The 25,354-nt window shown below is 39.3% G+C and overlaps 1 protein-coding gene across 1 annotated transcript in view; it reads right to left on the minus strand.

Annotated features, from left to right (window-relative positions):
* TOP1MT (DNA topoisomerase I mitochondrial) overlaps nucleotides 1–14,253 on the minus strand; it is a 109,231-nt gene extending 94,978 nt beyond the window's left edge. Inside the window, exons 1-6 of the mRNA XM_074202928.1 lie at nucleotides 14,049–14,253; nucleotides 12,500–12,607; nucleotides 10,350–10,449; nucleotides 9,316–9,389; nucleotides 7,949–8,063; nucleotides 4,310–4,365 (exon numbers count right to left, since the gene is read on the minus strand). Coding sequence (XP_074059029.1) covers nucleotides 4,310–4,365; nucleotides 7,949–8,063; nucleotides 9,316–9,389; nucleotides 10,350–10,449; nucleotides 12,500–12,564 — 410 coding nt within the window. The 5' untranslated portion in view covers nucleotides 12,565–12,607; nucleotides 14,049–14,253. The remainder of the gene's footprint in view (nucleotides 1–4,309; nucleotides 4,366–7,948; nucleotides 8,064–9,315; nucleotides 9,390–10,349; nucleotides 10,450–12,499; nucleotides 12,608–14,048) is intronic.
* Nucleotides 14,254–25,354: the final 11,101 nt, after the last annotated feature.

The following is a 25,354-nucleotide window of genomic DNA, read 5'->3' on the forward strand; positions in this document are numbered from 1 at the left end:
CACAAAGTGGGGGAAGGGGGGGGAGGGGGGGGAACCTGCCCAGCCCTCAGGGCACACAGCCAGCAGCTTGGTCTTTCGGCAGCCCTGATCCAGGAAACAGAAGCAGGTGGAGCCAGTAACCAGGAGCCCCCAGGGCATGAGCCCATTGAGCTGAGGGAGGGGAGTGAAGAAACAGACTGCCGAACTCTGTCCTCTGCCTCTGGAACAGGACTCTGGGGCTCTGACCACATTCAGATCCTGATCCCAGTCTAAGCCCCCCCCCCCAAAGAACAACAGTAGGCCCTGAGGCAGAGGTGGGGAGCTTATGTTCATTCACAGACCAGGAGGGAGGACAGAGCCTCACAACACTGACACCCTTGTGGGAGTGTCCCAAAAGCTCAGGAAGCACCCCAAAAAAACAGGCTTAGGCTGGGAAAATGAATAAGCAAATAAATAAGAGGAAGACCATTGAGAAATATTTTGCAAATGAGCCCAAGAAGGATCAAAATACTCAGTCTGAAGATGAGGAAGCACAAGCTCCTGCATCTAAAGAATCCAAGAAAAACAGAATTGAGCTCAGGCTATGATAGAGCTCAAAAAAGACTTTGAAAATCAAATGAGGGAGTTGAAAGAAAAACTTGGAAAAGAAAGGAGAGAGATGCAGGAAAAACATGAAAATGAAGTCAGGAGCTTAGTCAAGGAAATCCCAAAAAATGCTGAAGAAAATAGCATGCTAAAAAAAAGCTTAGGTCAAACGGATAACACAGTTGAAAAAGTTATTGAGGAGAAGAATGCTTTAAAAAGCAAAACTGGACAGATGGAAAAAGAGATAAGAAAACTCCCTGAGAACAAATCCTTCAGACAAACAATAGAATTCAGGGAGCTTGATGAATTTACCAGAAATCAGGAATCAATACTTCAAAACAAAAAAAAATGAAAAATTAGAAGAAAATATGAAATATCTCATTGAAAAAACAACTGATATGGAAAACAGACTTAGGAAAGATAATTTGAAAATCATTGGAATACCTGAAAGTCATGATCAGGAGAAGAGCCTTGACATCATTTTCAAAGAATTACTACAGGAAAATTGCCCTGATATTCTAGAAGCAGAGGGCAAAATAGAAATGGAGAGAATCCACTGATCCCCCAGAGAAAGAGATCCCAAAAACCCAACCCCTAGGAATATTATAGCCAAGTTCCAGAACTCCCAAGTCAAAGAGAAAATATTACAAGCAGCCAGAAGGGCACAGTTCAAATATCGTGGAGCTGCAGTCAGGATCACAGGACTTAGCAGCAGCTACATTGGAAGCTCGTAGGGCTTGGAATACAATATACTGGAAGGGAAAGAGCTTAGAATGCAGCCAAGAATGAACTGCCCAGCAAGGCTGAATGTCCTCTTCCAGGGGAAAAAGATGGACTTTCAAGGAACCAGGGGAATTTCAAAGGTTCCTTTTGGAATGGCCAGAGCTGAACAGAAGGTTTGATCTTCAGATACAGGACTCAGGTGAAGCATGGAGATTGGAGGAGAGGGGGAAATATGAGGGGCTTAATGAGGATGAACTGCATGTATAGAAAAATGATACTGATAATATTCATATGAACCTTCTCAGTTAATAGAGCAGGTAGAGGGAGCTTTTATAGTTGAAGCACAGGAGAAAGCTGAATTTGAAGATAAAATATGGTGTTAAAATGGAGTGAATAGGAAAAAAAGGGAAATGGAAAGGGAGAAAGAAAAAGGATAGGGGGAATAGTCCAAGATACTTCACATAATAAGATTTTTTTATTACAATGAGCTATTGCAATGATATGGAAGGAGGGAGGCAAGGGGGAATGAGGGAACCTTTGCTCTCATCAGAGATGGCTAGGAGAGGAAACAGCAAATATACTCAATGGGGTATAGACATCTGGAGTAAGAGGGAGGGGGGGAGCAGGGGGAAGGGATGGGGATGTGAATAAAGGAGGAGAGGATGGACCATGGGGGGAACAGTGTTCAGATATAACACTTTTTTTTTACTTCTTGCAAGGGGCTGGGATTGGATAGCCTGCCCAGGACCATAGGGCCAGGTGGATTCTGGGCCTAAGGGGTGGTATGGGGGCTCAGGGCTTCTTGGCCCCAGGACCAGGGATCTGTCTGCTGTACCACTCAGCAACCCTACAGCAGAGTCAGAGTGAAAGGAGAGAGGAAAATATAGTACCCGGTAGTGGAGAAATAAGAAAGGAGGGAGTTGCGATCAGCAATGGCAAAGTTGGAAAAATATGGAAGTAACTTTTGTGATGGACTTATCATAAAGAATATGATCCACTCACGAAAGAGTTGATGGTGTTGGAACAAAGACTGAAGCACATTTTTTGTTATTATTATCTGGGGGAGGGTGCAGGGCAAGTGGGGCTGGGTGGCCTGCCTGGGACCACATAGCAGGGTGATCTTTGGGTGTCTGGGGCCGGATTTGGATCCAGGTGCTCCTGGCTCAAGGGCCAATGCTCTGTCTGCCACCCAGCCACCCCTACTATTATTACTATTTTATTTTATTTTGGGTCTTTTTTTTCTTTCTTCTTTTTGGTTTTTGCAGGGCAGTGGGGATCGGGTGGCTTGCATGTCACATGGCTGGGTGATTATTGGGTTTAGGAGGCTGGATATGGACTCGGGTGCTCGGGTGCTCATGGCTCCAGGGCTGGTTCTTCATCCATTGCACCACCTGCCATACCTACAATTATTACTATTATTTTTTTTAATTTTAATTTTTTTCTCTCCCCTTTACTTTTTCGCCCAAGCAAGTCTATCTATATTCATGGGGGGAGGGATATTTTGTTTACTTGTAAACAAGTATATTTTATTAATGTATAAAAAAAATATTTGTATGAAATGAGAATAAAAAAATTAGAAAATAAAAAAAAGAAATTGTGGCAGGTAATTTAAAAACGTCTCAGGAGATTTTTATGAATTGATGCAAAGTGAAATGAACAAAAATAATTTATACAAAAATTACAATCCTGTCAAGGAAAATAACTCTGAAAGGCTTACCTCCTCTGTTCAATGAAAATACCATACACTATACTAGAAAACCAATGTTGAATTCCTCCATACATATATTTCTGGTAGAGAGTAAATGGACCAGAATAAAACACAGATTTTCAGACTGCCAGTATGTGGTAGATTGTATGATTCTCCTTTTCTGTTAACTTGGAGATAACTTGGAGGGTTTTGGGGAAGGAGGGGAGAAGAGATGATATACTCCTCAAGGAAAAATAGACAAGAAGTAGTGAAAATAATAATAATAATAAATTAAAGTTTATTATATACTCAATCCCCTCCCCATTCAAGATTTTATATACAATCCTCTTTTTCTGTTCTTTGCATATGCAAATGCTCCTATTTATCAGGTTTCTCAAGTTCTTAATAATTAAAGTAATTTTTAAAACAGAGAGTGGAGGGAGAAAGAGGGCCATAGTTGAATGGAAAAGGGTCAAGGGAAGGTTGTTATATGATTTGAGTATCCTGAGCATGTCTTTAGACGTGAGAGGAAAGGATTGAGAATGCAGTTTAGAAAGAGCTACTGAAGCAAAAATCTGAAAGAGATGGGGAGAAAAGGGTTCAATCAAATTCTTGGGGGGGGGGGAATTAGCCTCCACAAAAGTTGGGATCTTTTCTTCTCTGACCAGAGTAAAAAGAGAGAAAAAATAAGTATTGAGAAATGAAAGGGAGAGTTAAAGGGTATATATCAGATCATTTCAATCATTTTGATGATGCAGGTACATTAAGGCTCCCAAATAATAGGGAGATAGGGTGCAGTTGGAGTGAAAGGACAGAAGAAAGGCAAGGCAGGAAGCTGACAAAATTACTCTTTAATGAAATACATACTGTTTATGCTTAATCCTACCCCTACAGAGAACACACTTATACATCCTGTTCACATACTCACAATAGTAAATACTTGATGACTAATGAAGCAGAGGGAAAAATATTAAATACCTTAGTCTATTCTCTTGCTATTTTCATTGCCTTGTGTGCTCAATTTTTTTTTCCTACAGAAATCTGGAACCATTTTAAAGGGATGTATCCACATTTTTTGCAAGACAATGAGATTAAGTGATTTGTTCCTGGTCACACAGCTAGGTAATTATTAAGTGTCTGAGGTCAAATTTGAACTCAGGTCGGTCCTCCTGACTCCAAGGCCAGTGCTCTATCTACTGTGTCATCTAACTGCCCTGATGAATCCATACTTTAACGGAGTTAGACTAGGGTCCAAAATAGGTTAAAACAAAAAATACAATCATCTGCTGTTTATAATCCACCATTTAAAGCCTGAAGGATTCTCAAATATCTCACCTCAGAGGGAATGCTTGTTCCATCGTTGTAGTTTTGAATACCACAGATTCTTTACTCTGAAAGAAAATGATACTAAGGTTATTGTTATAATATCTAATATTATTGATTACATACTCTTACCTAATCAACTATTTTGATTATTATATTTATTTTATATTAATTATTTATTATATTTATTATATTTTGATTGGAAGAAACATGGCAGACTAATTCTATTTTATTTGCTTCAAATCACTACAAAGACTCCCCAAAAAACTTACTGCATTCTCTCCAGAATCCTGCCTCTAAAATATAGCAATAAAATGACTGTTACTGAATACAGTAACAATTATCTAATGGTGACTAAGATAAAATAAAAATTGACAGGGAAATGGGAACCTATTCATTCTAAACAACTAAAGTGATCACTATAATAGCTTCACAGTTAAATGCTATTAACACTGAATATTATACTTTTTTGTCTATAACAGTGCCATCTTTGTGATAAGTGTTCAATGTCTGTTGAGTTGAACTCAACTACAAAGACTTTGTTGGGAAATCTGATCAAAGTCAACCAAGTCATTTGTAGAGCTGCAGCTTTCCTCCAAGGTCTGGAGACTTAGGGAAAGAGTAATTGTACTAAGATGGGTATTTCTAGAAGCAAAAGAAGCAATTCAAATATTCTAAAAACATAAGGTACATATTTGGCTAATTAAATCATACCTTTTGTTTGATTTAGTCTAAACTTTAAGGCTATAGTAAACTGAATTATTAATTTTCTCCATGGTCCTAATACCTGATTACCAGCATATAATTGTGCTGGTACACAGCACACACAGACAATATATTGCACTTACTATTCAATCTGAAACTTGAATTGTTTACTTAGTTTCCTTATTTCTATATCATTTTATACATCTTTAATGTTTATGAATGCTAAGCAGAGCAATTTTAAGTAATTCTTTAATACAAATTGATTCTCCCGGTGAATTTAAAGTTCTTGAAACCACTGCTCTACTTGGCCTCTATTGATATTCTAATGGCTAAACGTACAGGACCAAAACTGTTTTCATAGAAAGATTGTTTAAACTGAGCAGCTTCAAAATCTCATTGAACCTTACATTTAAAAGTGACTATCATAATTGTCCTACACCTCTTGTCCTCTCCTTCCTGACAAAGAATCATCCAAACTTTCCTTCAACTTTAAAAGGAATATTTTCTCCTTTAGTTTCTCATCCAAACACGAAGTCCTCGTGACTGCTTAGTTTTATAGATTTAATCTTTCCACCCTATTGTATATTTTTAGTGAAACCTGAAGTGAATCAAGTAGGGTGGCAACTACAAAAACTTACTCACTGTCCCTGTTATCTCTGACTTCATGCAAACCAGCACATGCCCTTTTCCAGGCATTTGTGCTGATGTTTTTAATGCATCTTTTCTCATACTGCAGGCTCCTCATACTCACTGTGCAAATTTTCCCTGCCTCTTGGTAATTTTGTTTCTCATGAGATCCTGGAGTTCCATGAATCAATGGCAGTTAGCTTCAGCAAGCATGTAGGGCTATTTTTTAAATAAAAATTGTGCTTCTGCAGCAGCAACAAGCAACTTAGAATAGCTGAAAGTATCATTTTCCATAGAATAATCCAGACCAATCACCTCTTCTTATTCAAATTTGAATCCAACTCATCATCTACCTGTACAAGATTTATTATAAACTGATATATGTGTTCAATGGATGGCCTATACAACTTCTTTTCAAATTTTGACAGAATGAGACACCTATTTATCCAATACTCCATTTTTTCAGCAAGCATTACTAAACCAATCTCTTTTCCATGGCTATGATTCTCAATGAATAGCCCTACAATTCAATACAATCAGTACAATGTCATTTCCAACAAAGATCATCTAGAGGAAACATTAATAGGAATCACTTGTCTATATTATTTTGATTTTGTGCAGGTCTTCTTGTGACAATGATGAACACTCATGGTAAGTAGATTTTATGCCTCAACAGATGTTGATACAAAGTTCTACAATCAGATCTGTCACAGAATATTATATGATTTTAACTGATGCATGGGAGACACCTTAATCAACGACAATATTTCAAGTTTTTCATTTTTTTTCTATCAAGTGATTTTCATTAATTTTTTTAGGGTTTTTTGGCCAGGCAAATGGGGTTAAGTGGCTTGCCCAAGGCCACACAGCTAGGTAATTATTAAGTGTCTGAGACCAGATTTGAACCCAGGTACTCCTTACTCCAAGGCCAGTGCTTTATCCACCACACCACCTAGCCACCCCGTAATTTTCATTAATTAAAAAGACAGCGGGACCTTATGAGTTCTATACCTCAATCCTGTGGGACTGTAAAGATGAAATTTATTATAGAAAATATTCTATGAAAGATTTCTTACTTTCTTGTTCAACAAAGTCTATATGGTTGATCTAGTCATTCTTAAAAAGATTTCCCTGTGAAAGTAGGCACATCTGGTCAATTAATTAAATAACAGTAACACCCATGATCTTTTCTCTGTTCCTTTAGATGGGTCTTTCTTTTTGATATCTTCATCAGTGGACTAATGAAAGGGTTGAATGTCACAATCTAAATCATACTCTTTTTTTTCTCTTTTTGTAAAGCATTTCATCAAATCCGACAATCCTAGTATAGAGTGGGCCTTAAAAGCAATTCAAGATACACAATTTGTCCAGGATTAAAAAGAACCAGAAAAAAAAACCTGAATATACCAGCTTTATTTTCATAAAATTTGACAGGACACAAGAACATAATTCTCCCTTCTTCATTAAATTCTGGTCCTTGACCATATAACATATCCACAACAAACATCATGCAAACAGTTAATCTGTTTATTGGCAGAGTTGAATTACAGTGCTTTTAATGATATGCCTGATGATCAAATAAAATAATACTCAAAATAACCATGAACAAAGAACTTTTTGAATAAAACACAAATAGATTTACTTTTTACCCCAAATTAGACAGAAACAGAGAGAAAGACAAACCAAGGTTAAAAGGATGAGCTAAAACCAAAAAGAACAAAAAGCAATCATGCACTCCTGTCATCAGAAGGCACAATTTAGCAGGGGTATAAAAGCTGCTTGTAGTTTTTATCTTGGTTCACTTGTACACACATGGACCTGGCATATGAAGAGGGCTAAGAAGGTATTCTATACTATAGTATCTCAGGAACGAACCTCTGCAACTAGTTTTATCCAAGCAAAAGATGTGAAGATAAATGTATTGTAGGCCTCTTTCCTAAATGGACAAACCTTTAAAGATAAGGCAAATAGGGTAGAAATTCAGATATTATGGGCAAAATCTGTTTCTGAAGACTTATCATGACAACCTCCTTGTTCTCCAGCCCTGTGAAAATTAACAGGGTTTTGGAGGGATCATTCCACTGTGCTTATATAGAGCAAGCTTAAAAAGGATTATACTCAATACTTTTCTCCTGGTGGCAAAGAGGTAGGTGCCTGACAATTCATTCCCAGATCCCTCCCACCCACTCTATTTCCAAAAGGAAATAATTTTAAAATATTCATATACAGAATTACAATTTTATTCCTGATGATGGCCTTTTAAAGTCTCAAAAAATGACAAAAGAGCTATGTGGTTTGTCCAAGTAACTGAGGACTCACCTTCCTGACAGCTACTTTGCCAAGGACAAGAGACGGGGTCTGCCAAAGTCCCTTGTTTACAATGTCTCGACCAGCACTCTTTGCTTCAAGTACTTCTTTCTGGTTCAGAGAATTTCTGTGTAAAACAAAAGAGAATATAAAGAATAGAGTAATCCTAAAAAGACACTGGCACCTATACAGAAAGACCAAGAAGCAAGGGAAGCTCTTGTCACTGGGGAAAGATGACTGCAAAGCAAAGTTAGTGAATAAATTAGATGTTAAAGCCCACTTTAGGGACCTAGTCTCCATAGAAAGAAGGGTAGTTAGAGTCATTATATAAGCATGATGTCATCTTCAATGGTTCACTTTCTCTTATATCACACTGACATAACGAATTTCTAAAACCTACTGATTCTACCCCCACATATCTCACATCTGTCTCCTTCCTCTTTTCACACAACTAATTTAGTATTTGTCACCTCTGGTTCAGATTACTGCAATAGTTTTCTAACTTGTCTTCCTGAAGTAAGTCACCCATCACTCTAATCTAACCTCCATGCAAGGGCCAAATTGATTTTCCTAAAATTTCCTATTCATATTATTCCTTCTTAATAAACTCTAGTGACTTCCTATTGATCTAGGATCAGATATTTCCTATTTATTGTATCATTTTAAAATGTCTACATTTTATGTAAGTTATTTACTATAGGTAACTATCAGTATACTAGGACATGTTTATAATTATAGAGGCTCAAAATTTTTTATTGATGCAGATATATGATTAAAAAAAAGTTTGGTGATTGCTAGTCTACAGGAAATTGCTTTTAACTAGAAGGCATTTGGATTTTAGTCCCATCTTTTTGATATTGTCAGGCAACCCTGAAGAACTAATCTATTTTTTCCACTGACCCAATAAAAACTAGACATTCTGCTTAAATTATGTGACTTAAGGATTAGGAATGAAAGAAAAATGAAATTAAATATCTTCTCTAAAAATGATAGGAAACATTCAGAATTATGATTGTACATGTACTACTTTTACCAGATTGTTTGCTGAAATGGGTAGGGGGAGGGAAGTGAGGGCGGTAAAAAAAAAGTGAAAACTCATAAACTTGCAAAAAGATAAATGCTGAAAACTATCTTTGAATGTAATTGGAAAAATAAAATAAAATTTAAAAGATTAAAAAAAAGATAGTAAAGTTAGAAGAAAGAAAGACTCAGGCTCCTTGGTGTGAATGTCAAAAAGCAGTTAAGTCTTAAAACACTACATGACAGATAAAATCTCTAGTTAAATACAACATTTTGAGCTCTGTATGTATTTGGCTTACTATTTATACAAGAAAAATAAAGAAATACTCTTTATAACAATAAATAAAAAGAAAAATTACCTGGAAATGACATTTTCTTGTACTAGCTTCTCTCTGGATGTACAGAATTTGTTTCCTTCTTTCAACAAATATTGCTATAATTTACAAGATGACAAAGAAAAACGTGAGTTTATTTACTGCAATTTTCTACAATGTGATATACATCAGAATAAATAACTAAGGTAATGTTCTAAAGCTAAAAAAAAAACCATACAGGGAGCAAAAGAATTCTATATTTAGAACTTAATCAAGAGTTTGAGCACTTCAGAATATTAGAATTTTAACAATGAACAGAAACTTTTATCTGATCCAATCTCTTCATTTTAAGGATGAAGAAACAAGTTTAGAGGTGGGGAAGTAACTTGCTTTTCATTTAGTTAGACAGACAGACAGATAGATGGAAAGTACATATAAGCAGAAACAGACTACAGTAAGGTCTTCTGATACTCAGTCTAGGGTTCACCTTGCTAACTTTAGCCTCAATGAAATAGCTCAAATTCTATAGCACTTCTAAGATTTACAAAAGCTTTCCTCACAGGTGTTTTCAGGTCCATTTTTTAAAAATGAAGAAACTGAGGCTCAGAATGGTTGTGTCTCACCTCAGTTTACACAACTAGGAAGAATTCAAAGCTGTGATTTGAAACCTCGTCTCCTGATTCCAAGTTCCCTGGTCTTTCTTGCTAGAACAACCATATCTAAGGGAGAGTAATTTGTTACCAAAAAAAAAAATTTAAGAATCAGGCTACAGTGTGATAGGAGGCAACTTGAAAAGACCCAAAGTAAAATCTAACTAAAAACAAGTTCTCCAAGTTTTTGAATTAAAATCACTTAAATGCAGTCTTGAAATTCTAACTCACCTTATAAAAACTTACAAGAATGACTGGCATTATAGGAATATAAACTAATTTCCAAATTTCATATTATATTTGTTATAAATTATATATGAAAATATCTACCAAAATACAAGTGAACAACTACTGGGAGACTGATGAGTAAAAAGACTGTGAGTCTGTAAGGTAAAACGAAATGTTACTATGAAATTAAAACATCCATACCTGGTCCTCCTCCCATTTTTCCTGATTTTTTCTGTTGAGTTTTGTCATTCTTGGTTTCTTTGAATTCCCTAGTTCCTTCTCCTGAGGATTTTCTCTTTTTCTTCAAAGAAAAATTAAATCTGATTTTAAAAAATCAACTGCAGATACAATGTTAAAATGGTTCCTTTGGCTGAAAGCAGCACTGATACTTCTATGGAAAGGGTCAAAAATCTTTCATTTTGTTCTTACCTGATAACCATGATGAATATAGCAACTTCTAGAAATTACTGTGCATTGATTCATATAACAGAAGGCCTCTAAAGTTATCACAATGATGAATCAATCATATCAGTCAATGCAGTGTCTACAATTATCTTTAACTATATGCCCTATTAGGAATGCCTTAAACTCATTATGTCTAAAACTGAATTTAATATTGCTTTCTGCCCCTAAACCAGCCTAACTTCCTTATTACTTTTTTGTGTGTTTTTTTTGCAAGGCAATGGGGTTAAGTGATTTGCCCAAGGTCACACAGCTAAATAAATGTCTGAGCCTGCATATGAACTCAGGTCCTCCTGACTGCAAGGTCAGTGCTCTGTCCACTGCACTACCTAGCTACCTTTCTTCATTCATCTTAATTTCCTAGACACCCAGACTTGAAACTTAGGTATCATACCTGACTTCTCATTTATCTCATTCCTGTCTTCAATCTGCTGTCAAGTCCTATAGATTTTAGCTTCATGTATCTCTCTCATATGCCCCAGGCTCTCCTCTGACACTGCTACTACCCTTCTGTAGACCCCTCATCACATCACTTAGAAAGTCTGCTGGTGAGCCTACCAAAGTCTTTTTCCATAGTAGTTCATTTTCTATTTAGCTGTCAAAATGATTTTCCTAAAATTCATGTCAACCACAGCTCCCACCCCAGCTCCTGCCTCAATAGACTCCAATGGCTTTCTGTTACCCCTAGGATCAAATATAAAATCCTGTTTGGTAATCTTTTATAACCCGTCAGCCCCACACCCTTACCTTTCCGTCTTTCTCATATCCACTGACACTGCAAAACAGAGATACTGACCTTCTTGCTATTCCTTAAGCAAGACACACTCTGAACATTTTCACCAGCTGTCCCTCATGCCTAGAATCCCCCCCCACCTTTCTTCAAGTCTTAACTAAAATCCCACTGACAAAAAGCTTTTTCAAACTCCTTTACTGCTAATGATTTCTTTCTATCGATTACATAAAATTTATCATATATATGTAAACAGCTATTATACAGCTTGTTTGTGCATTGTCTCTCCCATTAGACTGTAAGCTTGACAGAAGCAACTGATTTTTGCCTTTCATTGTCGCTGCCTAGCACCGAGCACAGACCTGCCACAGACACCTGACACTTACTAGCTACATGACCTTGGGAAACTCACTTAAGCCTGACTGCCTTGCATCCAGGACCATCTCCAGTCGACCGGATCCATATCTGATTACTGGACCCAGAATCCTCTGGAGGAGAAAATGAGACTGGTGACTTAGTACAGCATCCTCCTCACTCAAATCCAACTTGTCATGGCATCACCTCTCTGATGCTGTGGCCTTGTTCAGTAAAAAGGGGCAAAAAAATATCATCTTCATAAAAGCTTACTATCAGGCTATTATAAGTCTTTCTCATCTTGGTCTGTTGAAATCCTCCAATTTCCCTGAAAGTCTAGAGTAGGTTTCCTTAATCTTCCTAGGAAAAAAATCCCTTCTCTCTAATGCTTCTGAATTCACCTCTCCTATGCACTAGTCCCTAACAAATAATTACAAGGACATCATCAGGCTTTAAAGACTGCAAAGTGATATTTATTCATTCCCTCATTTAGGCCTCACAACAACGTTAGGTACTACAGGTGTCATTATTCCTATTTTACAGAGAAGGAAACTAAGGCTAAGAAATTTTTTAAAACATGCTTGTGGTTAAAGAGCTAGTAAGTTTCAGGGACAAGATTTGAACCCATCTTCCTGACTCCATATCTGGCACTTACTCTACCACCTATATAGACCATATAATTGTTCCCCTAAGGGCATTTCTTTCAGTTCAGCATCTTATACATAGTAGATATCTTATGCATGTTTACTGAAATATAATAAAAATCAAAACAATCCACAAAACCAGAATGACCTCACTTAAATACCTTCTGTGAATATCCTTGTGATTTACTGAAGCCTCTTTCAAATCAGGGTTTTTATAGTCTTCCATGATTTTTACAACTTATCTTTTCTTTACCCGTAATTATTCACAACTGTAAAAAAAATTGATTACATTATATAAAATTTACATATATATATATATATATATATATATATATATGAAATTCAACTTATGGTTAGTTCAAACTGTTTCAAGGGCCATTCCTTGTAATAACAGTGTAACATATGTTGTCTATGTGGAGTAACTAATTTTACAAGACATTAAGAATCCATCAACAGAAAACCTACTGAGATAACAGTAAAGGAATTAACCTTAAATATCTCCCGAAATTACCAATGGCCCAATGCTCCAATCCTCATGAGCTTTTAGTCCTGATAATCTGTGAATTTCATTTATACCTGATCCCCATTACTATGTAATTAGTTTCTCTAAAAAGGACAAGTTTCAAGAACAAGTCCCTAAGAATTCTCCAAAGATTTATAGGCTGCCATTACCAAATTATTCACTACTATGATTAAGTGAATTTTATTTCAGAAGTAGGCTAATAAGGAAAAAGAGATTCTGCTTGCTAGAGCCCTTTAATAAGATGCTTGTTTGTATTAACTCCAGCAGAGAGAATGAAAGTTTTCCATGATGGAGCTATGGCTCTAGCAATACCAGATAAAAATGGAAGAATAACCCCAATATAAACCTTTAGTATAGGAAAGCAAGGAGTGCTTTAAGGAAAAGTCAGGAAAAAGCAAAAGGTCAGAAAGTCTCTTAGGAAAGGCATTGTGAATTGGCACTATCCTAAAATAAGAGACCTAATTTCTGAAGGTTCCATGGAAAAAGGAAGCCAAAACAACTGATGCAAGTAGCACCAGAGAAAAGTTTGGTGGGACGAACTACAGGTTCTAGGAGAGAAGACACACCTCAAAAGAAATAAATTGTAGTTGGGAGAGAAAAATAGCAGACAAAAAAGGGAAAAGAGCTGGAAGTTTGGGTTTAAGAATAATAGTCTTGGAGGAAAAAAGCATTCTAAAGTAATAAGTTGATCAAGAAGGTGCAAAGTTCTTCGATTTGTCAGAAGAGAAGGGAAAATGAGAGAATATGGAAGAGAGGGGCAAAGTATGAGTTGGAAGGGAGGAGTGGGAGAGAAGTAAACATGGAAGAATGGGGAAAAGAGAGGGGAAACAAGAAGACGACATGGGGAAGGGGATCTGATGAACGGGGAGACGAGAGGGAAGGAAAGTGGAGGGAGAGAGGACAAAGGGAAAGGAAGGGAGGAAGATGAAAGAAAGGGGAAGGGGCAGAAGAGGAAAAGAGGTTGGAGAGGAGGGGGACAACGGGGTGGGGGGAGAGGCGAAGGGGGAAGGAAAAGCCATTACAGAAGGGGGAGGGAGGGGCAGGTGCAAAGGAGGAGGAAGGGGAGAGGAGAAAAGGTGGACGAGGAGGATGAGCGACGCGGGCCGAGGGCCGCCCGCGAAGGGGAGCCCGGGCGGGCGACGAAGGAGGCCCCGCGAGGGCGCGTGCCGGGGCGCGGCCGCACGTACTCCGCCCGCGCTCTCTCTCCGCCTCCCCTGCCGGCCTGCGAGGAGCCGTCCGTCACCCGGTCCACCGTGGCCCGGGCCTGAGGTGAGGAGGACGCCTCCCTGGGTCAGCCGCACCCTACGACGGCCGAGGACGCCGATGGCGACGGCAACGCCCCGGCCTCGTCCCTTCCGAAAGCCCTCCGCCAGGCATTCGCGGGTCGGCGGGCTGCGCATGCGCCCCCGAGCTACTTCCGGTCGGGTCTGGCCTTCCAGCTGGACACGTGCGCGACCACGTGGTCCCTCCGAAGGCACCCCCCCCCGGGGGGGAGGGCTTTGCAAGGCCACCCAGGGCGATGGGCGGAGCTTAGGGAGGCTCCTCCCGGGAAGCGGATGCGGAAGGATCGGGCGGAACTGCACGGGGAGGCCGCTGGAAGCGCCCAGGCCGGTCTCGGGGGGCTGCGGGAGCGGCCTCACCCCCTGCTGAAGCGCGGTGGCGGTCCGGTGGCTCCGCTCGGGCGATCCGGAACACCCCGGTTCTGGGCAGTGTAGGCCTTGGACAGCCAGAGAAGGACCTTGAATTGAGTTTGGCCGTGGCTGCGGCGGGGGGAGAGCTCGGACGTTGCACTTGACCCCGCCTCTGAAACTGACCAGTGGCCGCCACGCCCCACGGGTCCACTTCTGCACTTGCTCAGGTTCCTCACCTGCCACAGGTGGGGGCGGGGCGGGGCAGTGGATCGCTGATCCCTCCCAGCACTAAATCTCCATCAGTGTTTGACCTAAAGAACTGAATAACCCCTCCCCACCCCCTACCCCCATCAAAACTTAACAGCTGTGGTTAAGCGAGGGTGCAGACTTAATCTGTTTGGCCTCAAAAAGACAATAGGAAGAGCTACAGAGGCAGATTTAGGTTTTCTATAATGAGAATTTTCTTTCAAGAAAGAAAATGGTGCTAGTGGGAGATTTCCCATCCCTCGCTTGAATGTCTTAGAGGAACTTCTTGGTTGATTAGACACAACCAAATGGCTTCCTTCTGCGACTCTATTTTGGGGATGAGGGCAGTGAAAGATTTAATATAAACATTGAAGGTTAGTAAATAGACTAAATGTAGAGGTGAATAATAACAATAGGTAACATTGACGTAGTTCTTTATGGTTTGTAATACTCTATAACTATCATTGGCCTTAGAGCCAGGAGGTGGGGAGTTCAAATCTAGCCTCAGACATTTGACTCTTCCTGGCTGTGTGACCTAGGGCAAATCACTTAAACCTGATTGCCTCCCATCCGGTCGTCCTGATCCATATCCAGCCAATGGCTCCAGAGGAGAAAGTGGGGTGAGTGACTTAGCACAGCACCCCCCCACACACTCAAATCCAACACATATGCTTGTCATGGTAGCACCTCCATGATGGCCTAGTTTTCTTCAAAAATGAAGGAGGGGGGTGGAGCCAAGATAGAGACATGAAGGCAGCATTTCCCGAGAAATCTGACCCCCCCCAAACCCCAAAAATGAAGGACAGGGGTGGCTAGGTGGTACAGTGGATCGAGCACTCGCCCTGGGGTCAGGAGTAGCTGAGTTCAAATCCAGCTTCAGACACTTAATAATTACCTAGCTGTGTGGCCTCAGGCAAGCCACTTAACCCCATTTGCCTTGCAAAAACCGAAAAAATAAAAAAAATGAAGGACAAACATTATTATAGTTATTATGCTCGCAACAATCTTGAGAGGTAGGTGCTATTATTATTCCATTTTACTAAAGGAGCGAACTAAAGCAGAATAATGTTAAGTGATTTGCCCAAGGTCATACATAACTGGATTTCAACTCAATATTCCTGATTCTAGGTTCAAACATCCTAAATCCCTCAGAAATAAAAATCAACCTTAGAATATCTATACTCTGACAGTGTGTCTCAGCCCTGCCTCAGCCTAACATGTTTGGGGTGTTAGGGTACTTTGTTCAATTCTGGGTACCATATGTTAAGGCTATAAATAAGCTATAAATAAAATATTAAATAAGTTTTATATATATATATATATATATATATATATATATATATATATATATATAGCTATAAATAAGCTGCAGAATCCAAGGTGGAAGAGGAAGGAAAGGAGAGAGAAAAAGGTAGACGGAGAAAAGGAAGGAGGGAGGGAGGGGGAAAGAAAGGGAGTCAGAAGGAGAGGGTGGTTGCAGCTGTTTTCTCTCTCCATCCAAGCTACTTTTCACTATGTATGCATGGTTGACACTGTTTCTTCTGCCTCTTGTTTTGTTTCTTCTTACCTGATTTTAGGTGCAGGAGTATCAAAAGCAAAACATGTGAAGTCATTGGCTTATGAGCTTTGAAAATTCAAAAGATCCATCAGGGAAATCCAATAACAGTAAATATTTATTAACAGATTGACAGAATGGGTGGTTAATGACTACTTGGGGCAGGTAGGTGGAAAAGTGGATAGACCTGGATTCAGGAAGACTCATCTTCCTGAATTCAAATCTGGCCTCAGACACTTACTAGCTGTGTGATCCTGGGCAGGTCCCTTAATCCTATTTGCTTTACTTTTCTTAGCTGGAGAAGGAAATAGCAAACCAATCTTTGCTAAGAAAACCTCAAATGTGACCATAAATGGGTCCCAAAAAATTGGACACAACTGAAACAACTGAACAACAACAAAAAATAAATGTTGACTGATTAATGAAATCTTCTCTTCACTCTTATCTTTTATTCACTTGGTATGTCTTGTTTTGTATTATTATTTTTGTCTGTCACCCTTCCACTGAAATTCTTTATCATGGGGTGAAGAGGATCCTATGTTCTCAAAAAGCTATACCACTGGAAGTCTAGTAGGTCCTAATAAGCCAGAAAAGCTTTGAGTACTGGAAAAAGATGATTTGTCTGCCATCCAAGAAGAAAGTCCTAGGTGGGGCTTACCACCCAAAGGCAGGCCACTAGAGGTTGAATTTTGCAGATATAATAATACACAGAGATCATCCATTATGGTTTTTCCTATCTTCATTGGTAGACGAAATACTTATTCTTTTGCAGTATTAATATATGAATCATATTAATGATGATGATAGCTCACATTTCGGTAGACTTTAAGCTTCACAAAAGCACTTTAAATATATCATCTACTTTGATTCCCACAGCAACCCTATGAAGGTGATATTATCCTCATTTTAAAGATGACAAAACTAAGACTAGAAGAGTTTAAGTGATTTACCAGGAGGGTTGAGGAAAAGTCATTGATAATAAATCTCTAGATATTTTATCTAAACTTTGTTTTTCATCAGTCATGAACATAAAAGGGACTTGCCAGATATTTAAGTTGAGTTGTATTATCTCTATTTGATATGTTCTCTAGGGTCCATCCCATTTCTCTGAAGGTAGTAGGTACTTACCAGTTTCCACTGAAACTGAATTACCTTTCTTCAAGAAGCTCACAGTCTTCTTGGGGAGATAATAAATTTGAAAAATGACCAATACTAGATAACCTGTGAATCAATGTCCAGTGAGAGATGGTCATAGTAGCTCAACATAAGGAAAGGTTCATAGGATTGGGAGAAGAGGAGTGGTCAGGGAAGGCTTCCTAAATGACATGTGATTAGGACATGAGGAGGCAATGAGGGGGTCAACTTAGCCGAAGCATTATTTTTTGGGGGAACACAGGGTAATAAACCTAGAAAAGCAGGAAGGAATTGGAGAATGGAGGGTATATGCCCACTTACCTCTTTAGGCCTCACCTTTCAAATGAGGGCTTGAAAAGTAAGGTGGTAGAATAGAAAGAAGGCTGGATTTGTCATTAGACAAATTTGTTCAGTCCTGTCTTTGACACTTACTTCCTGAATGACTTTGGGGGAAATCACTTAACCTGAGACTCAATTTCCTCCTTTATAAAAAGAAAGGGCATGATTAGATAACCTTTAAGGTTCTTTCCATCTATGACTTTATAACTAAATGACATGCACATGAGGTCTCTTCTAGCTCTGAGCTCTAGGATCCCATTATTTCTCTAAGTTCTGGGCTCTGTATTTGAGGTAATTAGACGAGTCATCCCCTTGCCTTCTTACCCCAGGGCCCATAAATCACTTGCTGTTTTTGTGACTAATGGTCAGAGAAAAGCCTTTTTATCTATAGCTGGGCCCCACACTCTGGGCTGGGTATGTGCACAGTACAGCCCGTGCATAAAGACAGGCGTTTAATCTCCGATTTTCCTTGCGTCTGCTGGAGCCCGCATCGATGTCGAAGTCATTTCCTTCAGAGCGCCTCAGGAGCGGTAAGCAAAAACACACACCCACGAAGGTGGCATCTATCATGTGCTACTTAAAAAAGCACCATTGTCAGCAGCTGAGACACGAGCACATGGCTCAGTTGTGCTGAGATTAAAAATTAGTCATACGTGGAAAATAGAAACGGGTTTTAGGGGAAGAGGAGGCTTTGCCATCCCTGAATAATGGTCCTTCCTTGGCTTGGTAAATAAATGATATCTATTTGCTGGTGATGGGATATGTCTAAGTAGTGCTCGGATTTGGAGCAATAACCCTTCCTGGGGCTGACAGTTTGGTCAGGCAGGTGTGGAAAAATAAAAACCTTTGCAAAATGTTGCCAGAGAGAATCTGGTCCTAGTTGAGAAAAGACAGCTCAGAGAGATGGGCCCAGAGAACCCTAATGAGAACCTCGGCACTGCCACTTGGAATGTCTCCAGTTCTTTTTATCATCCAGTAGGGCAGCAGTATTGCAGAGTGAACAGATATAGGTTCAAATGCCACCCTACATACTAACCAGCTTCTTGATTCCTTGCTTAGCCTCAGCTTCCTAATCTGCAAAGTATAGATAATAGTAGTGCTTACCTCCCTCCCAGGCTGTCATGAGAATCAGATGAGATGATGTATGTAAAATACTTTACAAACATTAGCATTCTATATACACATCAGCTGTTATTATTTTGAGAGCACTTCTCCCTTCTCTGTTGACCTCTTCCCATCCAAAAGTGGAATTGGCTGCTCTGGGAGGTGGTAGGTTCTCTCTCGCGAGAGGTCTTCAAAGATATGTTAAGTGATCTCCTTTGGGTGTGTTTCATATGGAAGTGCTTCTTCAGGCATGGGTTAGGTCAGAAGGGTCCTTTCACCTCTGAGATTCTATGGTTCTCTGATCAGTGAAACTTTTGTCACAATATAGAAGAAACTCTGGCTCTGAAGAAGGAAGCCTTATTGTTGGAGCACAATTTCTGGCATGGTTCTATCAAGTTGGACAGATTCCTCTAGTAGAGGCCCTGCCAAGCTCAAAGACTCTAAGGTTGTCCACCAGGAGATTAATTTCTTTGACTCACAGACTCATTGACTCACAGACCATCTAGGAGGACCTAAGGGGTTGCAATCAGCATCAGTGAAAAGATTATACCCCATATGTATAAAATTGCAGGTCTTTGTGTATTGTCTTTGTTGTCATCATGACAGAGGATGCACTAAGTTGGGAGTAAGAGGCAGTGGACAATGAGATATCACAGAAAGGACACTGGCTCTGGAGGATCTAGGTTCAGAATGACCTGGGAGAAGTCATTTAACCTCTGGGTTTCTTCCAGCTCCAAATCTGCATTGTACTGAACTGGGTTTGAAACCTGGCTCTGCTATTTACTTGAGCAAGTTGCATAACTACCTTTAACTTTCACATTTGATAGTAAACTGATATCCTATAACTCAAGTGTTTCTAATATCCATAAATAATAATAAATAATGCCACCTCTGATCTTTGTTACCTGAGTGACTTTAGGCAATTAACCTAGGCAGTTAGGGATTGTAGTGGACTAGAATCTAGGATTTGGAATCAGAAAGACCTGAGTTCAAATCTAGCCTCACACTCTTAGGGTAATTATCTCAGTTTCTTCCTTTATAAAAGGGGATTGATAATGGCATTTTCCTCACAAGGTTGTAATATGGATCAAATAAGATCATAAATATAAAATGCTTTGTAAATCTCTAAAATACTAGTAGTAGTAGTGATAGCAATAATAATATAATATGGCTCCTGTTCTGAAGGAGGTCACAATCTAGAAAGGGATATAGGTTATATATAGGTGAAATGTATTAATTTATTTCTCACCAGCTGCCTATATTAGACTGAACTTCAATATTATCATGTACCCACTAAACCTCTTCACTAGGAAACTCATTATTCTGTGAGTTCACATCACTTTGGTAGCCATGCTATTCGTTACCTTTAGTACTCTGATCTGAAGGCTGGATGGATGAGTAAAGAACTGCCCCCAAAGCCTCTATTTCAAGATTGCTCACAGACCTGACATTTCCCCATTTCCTACCCTCTGCACCCATTGGATTGTACTACACCACATCTTCCCCCTACCCCCTAGGGGGTATCTTCTTCCTCTCACCACCCTCTTCTCCTCATTTTCAGCTTTCTTTTGTGTGTTTTCTTCCTCCTTTAGATTGTAAACTCCTTGAGGGGAGGGGAGGGGCTGTCTTCTTCCAATCCCCAGCCCTGGTGTAGAATAGGTACTTACTAAATGTTAATTGATGGATTACTTTGTATCCTCAGCACTTAGCACAGTAGTAGGTGCTTAATAATTGTTTACAGGCTAATTAACTGGTGGAAATGTTTTAAGACAAGTAGATAAAATGTCAAAGCAGCATGTGATTAATTGCCAAATAAACCATGCAGACTCAAAAGTATTCACAGAGAAGAAAGGCTACTTACCATTGGAATCCTGGTCCTGCTGTTCTCTCTCCATGGAATCTTGGGGAAAATGCTAACCTTTCTGAGAATCAGCTTCCTCAACAGTCAAATGAAGGAACTGACCCAGATGATAACTTAGGTCCTTTCCAGTGTTCTGGATTCAGAGACAGGTCATACTCTGCCTCTTCCAGACTCCAAGCTACTCACTCCACTTCAGTAACTGTTCTCTGCTCTGGGCTACCAAAATGTAAGTGATTCACATCAAATCATTTCCAGAGAAGAGTGAGCAGTTACCTGGGAATCCTGCCTTCATTATTTTCTCTAAGACTTGTCTTAGTGTTATGGGCTGTCTAGGTACAGGACAAATATTTATTGGAGGAAGATTGTTTTAATAGGAAAGAGCCCCTCCCCAAACACTCTAGTCTGGATGGCTGGTCAGAGGACCTGACTTCTAGTCCCAGCACATCTGTTAATGATTTACTTTATAATCTTGAGCAAATTGCTTCATTTTTTTCCACTTTCCTCATCCTTAAAATGAGAGGACCAGATTAGGTGATAACCTAGGTTCCAATCCAGATCTGACATTGTGATCCTAACAACCAATAAGCATTGATGGAGTATTAAACTCCAAACAAAGGCAAAAAACAAAGGTCCCTGCCTTCAGGAAGCTCCTGGTCTAATGGGTCTGTATTTATGACATGCTGCCTTCAAATACCTGGAAAATAGATTCAAGCTTGTTGTACTTGGTCCTAGAAAGTAGAATAGGAAATAATGAGTAGGAAGATTTAAGACCAAGATAAGAAAAAACTTGTACTGAAATCTTTCCCAAAGTAGAAAAAGTTACCTTGGATAAGTAGTAATAACAATACTAGCTACCATGTATATAGTCTTGTAAAGTTTGAAAAGCATTTTATGAATTTCTTATTTGATCCTCTTTTCCATCTTGGGAAGCAGGTGTTATTTTTATCCTTATTTTACAAAAAGGAAAAATGAGACATATCAAGATTTGAATGACTTGCCCAGGGTCACAAAACTATGTCTGAGGCTGAATTTAAACTCAGGTCTTCGTGACATTAGGTCATTGAGACATCAGCCATCCAAGGAGGTGGGTTTGAGTAAGTGTGGGCAAGGGCCAAGGTTGAAGAGGAACATACTTCTGGGAAGCCAGAAGAAACTGGATCCTGGACAAAAGCTCAGGGCCCTGGGAACAACACTGCTGAGCCAGTTGTGCACCAGGAAAAGTATTGGGACAGAAGTTATCCTGCTGGCTGCCCCCTAATCCATTCTGCCCATGGTAATAATTCTATATCTCCTTTCTCCCTGTGTTCTCTTCTTCATGGAAGCCTGAAATCTTTACCTCTGGACACAAGGAGGTTATGTTAGAATGGTGCACTTGGTTGGTTGGTTCCTAAGAAGACCAAAAATGACATGACTATGTTAGAGACATAGTGGCTGTGACAGATCAGACAATTTGATCTTGGAATGCTCTACTACACCTGAAGTAGAAATGTAAATAAAGGACACAATTAAGGGGGAGAGGCCATGACTGTGTGAGATGGAAGGAAGAAAGGGAAGCGGCAAAGAGGGAGAGTTTCCTTACCTGTCAAAGGAAGGGTTGGAAACTAAGGTGGTACAGTGGAAAGAGTGCTGGTATTTGTAGTCAGAGGGCATGAGTTCAAATTCTGATTCTATCTCTAGGAAGGAGGGGGAGAGAGAGAGAGAGAGAGGTATTTTTTTTTCCTATATCTGACTGGGAGCTCAGAGCTAAAAAAATAGAATTTTAGATCCTTTTGTTTCAAATTCCCAGAGTAAAGAAAAAACATTTATATAGGGAAATCCATCTAGATGTATTAGTAGTTGGATGGCACAAAGCAAATAGAGGTAGAATAAGCCTATTCACCTCTCTACCCAGCCTTTACTGCTGCTATATGTCCATATATATATATGTGTATAATATATATATATATATTTATAAGGATTGTGCACATGTGTACATGGGCAGCTAGTGGTACAGTGAATAGCATGCTGGCTCTGGGGTCAAAAAGATACATTTTCCTGAGTTCAAATCTGACCTCAGGTACTTACTAATCCTGGTCAAGTCTCTTAACCCTGTTTGCCTCAGTTTCTTCATCTATAAAATGAGCTGGAAAAGGAAATGGCAAATTATTACAATATCTTTGTTAAGAAAACCGCAAATGGGGACCCAAAGAGTCAGACACAACTTATAGATGATTGAACGACAACAACACATATGTAGACATGTATGTTGTATATGTTTTTCAGTATACTTTCTATATTCAGCTTCTTCAGGAGTGCTTCTAGCTGTCCTCCATCACTTAACTGGGATTGATGATGTAGTCTTATAGCAAAAGCTAGGCAGATCTTTTACTAAAGGTGCCTTCCAAATGATGAATAGCTTTCCTACAAACGCAAAATTGTTGATTGTCTTTACAAACAATTCATTTTTCACATCTCATTGAAACTCCCAACCTTTCTTTTCTGGGCAGTTTCCACTGATGATACATCTACACTTATTACCACCATTGATGAAAGTTTCCTTTAAGTCTTATGGTGTCTGTAACTTCATCCATCACAGTCAGACAGCTCCACCACTGCAGTAGATTATGGGGTTTTTTTTCCCCTGCTTTGTGATTTTTTTTCCTACTTTCAATCTGTGAAAAGCTATAGAATCTTGAAACCCAGGCACAGAACCCCAATTCAGAATCAGACTGTACAGCCAGTGGGGCCAAATAGAACTGCTTATCAAATATCCTAGCCGGTCCAATTAAGTCATTGACATGGCTCCTTTCCCAGCTTTCCATTCCATAAGAAACCAGTTTCAGTGGATGGGCAGGAAGAGTTGCCCTACCAAATATGAACCTTAATTTTTAAGTTAAAAATGAAATAAAAGAAAATTTTGGTAGGGCATTTAGAATGGTATCCTTAAAGTTACCTGACAATTCAAAGAGCCTTTTGCATTGAGGAGGATCAGGAGGAGACAAGGGTTCTGGTTCAGAATCTGCCATTGACTTGTTTTGGGATCTTTGTGACATAAATGTAACCTACTTCTCCTTTCTGGGATATAGTTTCCTCATCTGTAAAATGAGGGGATTAAAAAATTGTCCTGGGAGATAAATATGAAGAATACCTGGCAAATGGATTGGATATGTAGGTGTGAGTCAAAGATGGAATCAAGGTTTTGAGCCTGGGTGGTGCCTTCCATGAAAATAGAGCACCAGTATCCTCCCCAACTCCTGCCAGCCAAAACTAACATAGATTGCCTTTGGGTCCTAGACTCTTAAAGGTAAGCTTTTGCCTTATTTTTGCTCAGAACTATGTCTCAATTACATTTTTGAGACATTTACAATTCTGCCCCCCTCTCTCCTGCCTCCATCTCCTAGTTACCCTTTCTATCTTGTCTTTTCCCATTAGAATGTAAGTTCCTTGAGGGTAAACTTATATTCACATTATTTCTTAGCACAATGTCTAGCAATAGTCAGTATTAGCTTTTCATTCATTCATTCCATTCATATATCCTTCCTCATAGCAGAGAGATAGGAATTTGGAGGGGGGGACAAGCATTTACATAATACCTTCTATATACTAAGTTCTTTTTTTACAAATATTATCTAATTTGATCCTCCCATCAAACTATAAAGTAGTTGATATTGTTCTTATTTTACAATTGACGAACCTGAGGCAGACAGAGGTTAAGTGATTTGGTCAGGGTCACATAGCTATAAAATGTCTGGGGCTGAATTTGAACTTGGTGCTCAGCCCACTGAAAAACCAGCTTCCTCTAAACAGAATATAGTATAAACTGCCAGATATAGATGCAGAATCAAGTGTTTTTGCTTAATTTTTTTCTTTGTTTTATCAGGTAGAGTTATTTTAGGATTAAGAGCTGGAAAGATTAAGATGGAAGGTAATTATTTCTAACAACAACTGTGTTGAAAAAACAAAAGGCAAGATTAAAATGTAGAAAAATAAAATGACTAAAAGACTACAAAGTTCTTTTCCAGATCTAATATTCCAGGAAAGTAAAAACTCAGTCACTTCATTGAATATAGGAAGGATCCTGAAGTCCTGAGAGGAGCCCTGTATTTGGAGTCAGGAAACTTAGAAACAAGCTCCCACATAAAGATCTTTTTTTTTTTTTTTAATTTAAAGCAATGGGTTTAAGAGTGACTTACTCAAGGTCACACAGCTAGGCAATTATTAAATATCTGAGGCCGGATTTGAACTCAGGTCCTCCTGACTCCAGGCAGTGCTCTATCCACTGAGCCACCTAGCTGCCCTCCTACAACCTTCCTGAGTCTCAGTTTCCTCATTGGTAAAATGGTGATATTCGTTTTTCCTTTCCCCCAGAGTTGTTATAAGGAAAAGTGTCTTATCGCTGTTGTTGTTCATTTGTGTCTGACTCCTCATGACCCCATCTGGGGTTTTCTTGCCAAAATACTAGATTGGTTTGCCATTTCCTTCTCCAATTCTACCTTCAAACAGAATGCTTCCATTCTTATGGAATTTCTTTTTGAACCTCAGATTCTCATAGCCTCTGTCCTCCAATTCCAAGGATCTCTCAAGATGTTATGGGAATTCTCCTTTCTTGTACTGCAAAAATAAATCACTTAGTCTAAATCCAAC

Source organism: Macrotis lagotis, chromosome X (assembly GCF_037893015.1).
Source record: "Macrotis lagotis isolate mMagLag1 chromosome X, bilby.v1.9.chrom.fasta, whole genome shotgun sequence".
Classification (NCBI taxonomy): Eukaryota; Metazoa; Chordata; class Mammalia; order Peramelemorphia; family Peramelidae; genus Macrotis; species Macrotis lagotis.